This window comes from Sinocyclocheilus anshuiensis, unplaced genomic scaffold (genome assembly GCF_001515605.1).
Source record: "Sinocyclocheilus anshuiensis isolate Anshui unplaced genomic scaffold, SAMN03320099.WGS_v1.1 scaffold35, whole genome shotgun sequence".
Taxonomy (NCBI): Eukaryota; Metazoa; Chordata; class Actinopteri; order Cypriniformes; family Cyprinidae; genus Sinocyclocheilus; species Sinocyclocheilus anshuiensis.
The window spans coordinates 1,291,357-1,296,387 of record NW_015552558.1 but is presented as its reverse complement, the minus strand read 5'-3'; the positions used below and the strand labels follow the sequence as shown (position 1 = coordinate 1,296,387).

At 36.8% G+C, this 5,031-nt stretch overlaps 1 protein-coding gene across 1 annotated transcript in view; it reads left to right on the top strand.

Annotated features, from left to right (window-relative positions):
• The window catches only part of LOC107664651 (histone-lysine N-methyltransferase 2C-like), an 88,546-nt gene that overhangs the window by 50,314 nt on the left and 33,201 nt on the right, over window positions 1–5,031 (top strand). Inside the window, exon 4 of the mRNA XM_016455275.1 lies at window positions 3,399–3,549. Within this exon, the coding sequence (XP_016310761.1) occupies window positions 3,399–3,549 (151 nt within the window). The remainder of the gene's footprint in view (window positions 1–3,398; window positions 3,550–5,031) is intronic.

Here is a 5,031-nt window from a genome sequence, read left to right as displayed (position 1 = left end):
TCGTTTGCCAAAAAAAAAAAAAAGAAAAGTTTTGTCATTTACTCAATTACTTTTTGTAAAAAAATAAATAAAAATAATAATAATAATTCTAAATACTAATGTCTAGGTCACTTTTTTCATACAATTATAATAGGAATTATAGAATTATAAAAGCGCAAACAGTTGAGTACTGCTGTTTAATAGACAATTCCTTGTCTTCCTCGCGGGTCATTGTACATGCTGTCTGCCTGCTCATCTTGTACTGCATTAATGTAGCACCAGCAGATGACATCTTTACAGATATGAACGTCACAGTGCTGCAAGACAAGATTCTTCACTCATACTACTGTTTCCACCAATCCATTGGGAGTATAAAAATGTTCCCAGAAAACCAGCTTGTGTTTCTGGTAATGTAGGAACACTTATTGATAATTATTTTGTGTGTTGAGTTTTGAGTATGATTCATGGTGTATTTGGAGTATATACAGTATATACAGTCTGTAATTGATCAAATCCAGATTTGTGTCTAAGATTGTGTGCAGCTCCTCTCTGTCCTTCAGTACTAGTTTATTTCAAACATCTTATCCAAGCAAGCCAAGGGAGTGGATTTTAAACATAAAAAAAAATCATGCATTGTGTGTTTATATATATATATATATATATATATATAGAGAGAGAGAGAGAGAGAGAGAGAGAGTATATCCATTCCAAAGGGAGCTAGTCTCTACATCAGTAAGGCCAAGTTCACACTACACGAATTTAAACGACAGCGGATCGCTGTGCTGTTCAGAATACATGACTTGATTTTCTATCTTTAAGTTATGTGGTGTTCACACTACGTAAATGATCCACAACCGGGGGTTACACACTACACGAGCTGACAACAACTCTATCAGCCAACGGCTCTATCTGGTCCCCAAACCACGTTTTGTCACAAAAACACACGTGAGAAGCAGAATGGCCATGACGCGAAACAACACGTGAAACAGGAGTTGTTTATTTGAAAATGGACGTCAGGAAGAAATTGGCACTGCAAGCTGTTAGTACGATGATCTGTTGTAAAAAAAACAAATTTTGCTCCATTTATTGTCCAAACTTTTTAAGCCCTGTTGCTGCTGCTGTTTTTCGTCTGGTGACCTCAAACCATGATTTGCTCTCTCATTGGCTGTAGCTTGTCATGACACCTGACAAGCCACGTGATGTCAAGTCGGCCGACCATTCTAGATATTTGGCATGCTAGATATTTTCGTCAGCGAGCCTCTTTGTTGCGTCGTTGTGTAGTTTATACATAAAGATTGCAGAGTGCTGATCACCTGCTGATTTTCCCCCGATCACAGCCCAACCCATAGGTGAGCTCTTTAACTTGCAAATCAGGCTTAAATCGGGCTTAAAATCCTTTAGTGTGAACTAGGCATAAGAGTTTTCTTCCAGAAATGTACACATCACAATATCCCACATTTAAATAAATCCAAAATGATTTTGTATTGTGTATCTTTCAGCAAATAGTGTTTCAGCGAGTGTACATGGATTGTACACTCAAAATCAGAGTGCATTGTGGGTATAAAGTATTGAACGAATGTAGGGAATGAAGTCGTTCGCTCAGAATTCGGACAGCACTACAAAATGGCTGACACCTGATGTAGTGCAGTATATAGGGGATAGGGAGCGGTTTCGGACACAACTAGAGATGGTAATCATAAACAAACAGATGTTTTGTTTGTTGTTGTCATAGTAGCCCAGGCATGAGCTGTCAAGGCATAGCCTTTTCAGGAAATGGTGGTGGGGTGCAGCAGCTTATTTGCATTTAAAGAGACACAAAGAATACAGTATATTTTTGCTTCCAGCCAAAAAGGGGCATTTACAGCATGGCGTAAAGATGATCTGTGGGGTCTTTTTAGGCAGAAACTTCATAGAGACATTCTGTGGACACCTAAGACTTATGTTGCACCTTGTAAAAAGGGGAATAGTAGGACACATTTAAGTATTTTAAGATGCAAATTACAAACAATAACATGCATACATTGCAAGAAAGATACAAATATTTTCAAGTACAGTACAGGTGGTTCTGTGTAACTGCAACATTCAAGTAAGAAATGGAATAAACAAATGTAAAAATAAAACACTGCATAGTCTTTACTGTGTTAATTAACGTAGTAAATCCACAAAAGTTCTTTAGCCTAGAGCAGTGAGTGATTTTCTGTTTTACTTACATTTTTTTATTCAAATTAATAGCATACACATCCACTACAAAATGGCTGACACCTGATGTAGTGCAGTATATAGGGGATAGGGAGCGGTTTCGGACACAACTAGAGATGGTAATCATAAACAAACAGATGTTTTGTTTGTTGTTGTCATAGTAGCCCAGGCATGAGCTGTCAAGGCATAGCCTTTTCAGGAAATGGTGGTGGGGTGCAGCAGCTTATTTGCATTTAAAGAGACACAAAGAATACAGTATATTTTTGCTTCCAGCCAAAAAGGGGCATTTACAGCATGGCGTAAAGATGATCTGTGGGGTCTTTTTAGGCAGAAACTTCATAGAGACATTCTGTGGACACCTAAGACTTATGTTGCACCTTGTAAAAAGGGGAATAGTAGGACACATTTAAGTATTTTAAGATGCAAATTACAAACAATAACATGCATACATTGCAAGAAAGATACAAATATTTTCAAGTACAGTACAGGTGGTTCTGTGTAACTGCAACATTCAAGTAAGAAATGGAATAAACAAATGTAAAAATAAAACACTGCATAGTCTTTACTGTGTTAATTAACGTATTAAATCCACAAAAGTTCTTTAGCCTAGAGCAGTGAGTGATTTTCTGTTTTACTTACATTTTTTGATTCAAATTAATAGCATACACATCAGTTTATTAGGCTGCTGTCACAAAATGCTGACAAGCATCTGATTGTCTTCCAACAGTTTATGTTCACTTTAAGACATAACTGACTGTGTTTATGTGAACCTGTTTATTTGACAGTTTAGGCACAATAAGAAATAAAAGAGAACTTAGTGCAGTACTCACACTTCGTGTGACAGCTGACTATCTGTCTGTCTGTACACTTTGGGCTTCATACTCAGAAAACTGTATGACAGAACATTGTGAGAGTAAAAATGTTTAAGAGTTTAAACTGGCAAGGATTTAAGTGCATGTAAACAATAAACTTTTGTGGTGCCAAAGAACTGCAGCCACGTAACTGCAATAGAAATATTAATCAAAAACTAAAATAATAATTTAAAAAAGCCATAGAACTGCAACTGATAGAATGCACTATAACACAATACCAATGATCTCTTCATGATGGCAGATCATGGACATTGTAACCATTGACAATCTAATCTAATGTCAATCTTATATTGCACACCCCTAGTGTAAATGATATTAAAATTGTGAATGACTTGTTTGAATTCATAGATGTGGTGGAGCCAGAAACGGATGATGATTTTCCTGAGCCACTGGATCTCAGCCCCAGAGATGAGAGGCCTCTGTCCCTGCTCTTCCAGCGCTCCGTGTCTGAAGACTCTGCTGGCTCCTCTGCCTCCACCACCAGAAAAGCCCAAACTAGGTTGGTGTCAAACACACACACACACTCTCTCTCTCTCTCGGCTGACTTAAAGCTGCCCGTATGTGTACATTTAAAGGTTGAGCAGCAAGTTTTTAATGTCGCCCTGAAGAAGGTGAGAGAGTTCACACAAATACAGTGTGCTGATGAACAATGTTTGGACAGCAGAAAGTGTACAAGGGAGGGTCAGCAGGGTTTTAGAAGACAAAGAGGAAGTGCACGTCAGGTCAAAGAAAGCCTCTAGTTGCCTGTATGTTTGTGTCAGTGGGGTGCAGTGGTGCTCTGAAAAAAAGTCCTCACTGTTTTCATGTTCCACTCTCACTTAATGTTGACACATTTTTCTGTTTAAATATTTAAATATATATTTAAAAAATCATAATTAAATGTATGTTCCATTAATTAATGCAAAGTATATTTCTTATCAAGGTACATACAGATTACAGTTCACATTTATTCCAAAATAATAACTGTAAGTAACAAATTTTGTGTGTATACACACATTTATACACCATGTGCATAATAGGCACGTTGATAATCTGATAATTTTTTTTTTCTAAGCACATTTTACCAATTCCAAACCACATAAATCTTAATAACTACTATTACTTTTGTATTTAATCATTTATAAGTGATATATAATTGTCCATGAAGGCTGGAAGAGAAAAACTCCTTATATTCAGGTGTGCAGAATTATTATGCATGTTTTCTTTTACAGATAAAATGAGCCAAAAAAGAGGTTTAAATCAGACTGAAAAGTCAAAAATGATTAAATCACCATGAGAAATATTCTAAACTAATGCAATACAGAAATTGCAAAGTTAAGACATGACCATTGGACAGCAAAATGCTCACTGGGACAGCGGGGTCAGAAAAAAACAGGTGGAGAAGAAAAGACGCATGTTAACCGCAAAATAATTAAGAATTAATGTGAAGAATTAGATGTAAAACCATCAGGAAACATTTAGTCTCAAGCACCACCATTTTCCAGAACTGCAACCTTCCTGGAATCTCCAGAATTACAAGGAGTCAGGTTCTCAGAGACTTTGCTTGGGTAAAAAATCCTAAAAAATGACCCTCACTTAAGAATAACATGCTGATGTGTTGTGAAATACATGAAGACTAATTTTTTATAGGATTTATGGACAGATGAGTTGAGAGTGACTCTTGAAGGACCAGCACCACATCTTCTTGTACCACTGTTTGAAGAATGTATCTTCCAGAATCTGGCAGTAAGTTTTAGGAGCTCATCTCCTATCCTGAAAAGCCTGTCTTGCAGGATTGACTAAAAATGAGCTCCTAAACCTTACTGCCAGATTCTGGAAGATACATTCTTCAAACAGTGGTACAAGAGGATGAGGTGCTGGTCCTTCAAGAGTCACTCTCAACTTATTGGTCCATAAAGCCTACAAAAATAGTCTTCATGTATTTCACAATACTTCAGCATGTTATTCTAATTAAGTGAGGGTCATTTCTTAGGATTTTTTA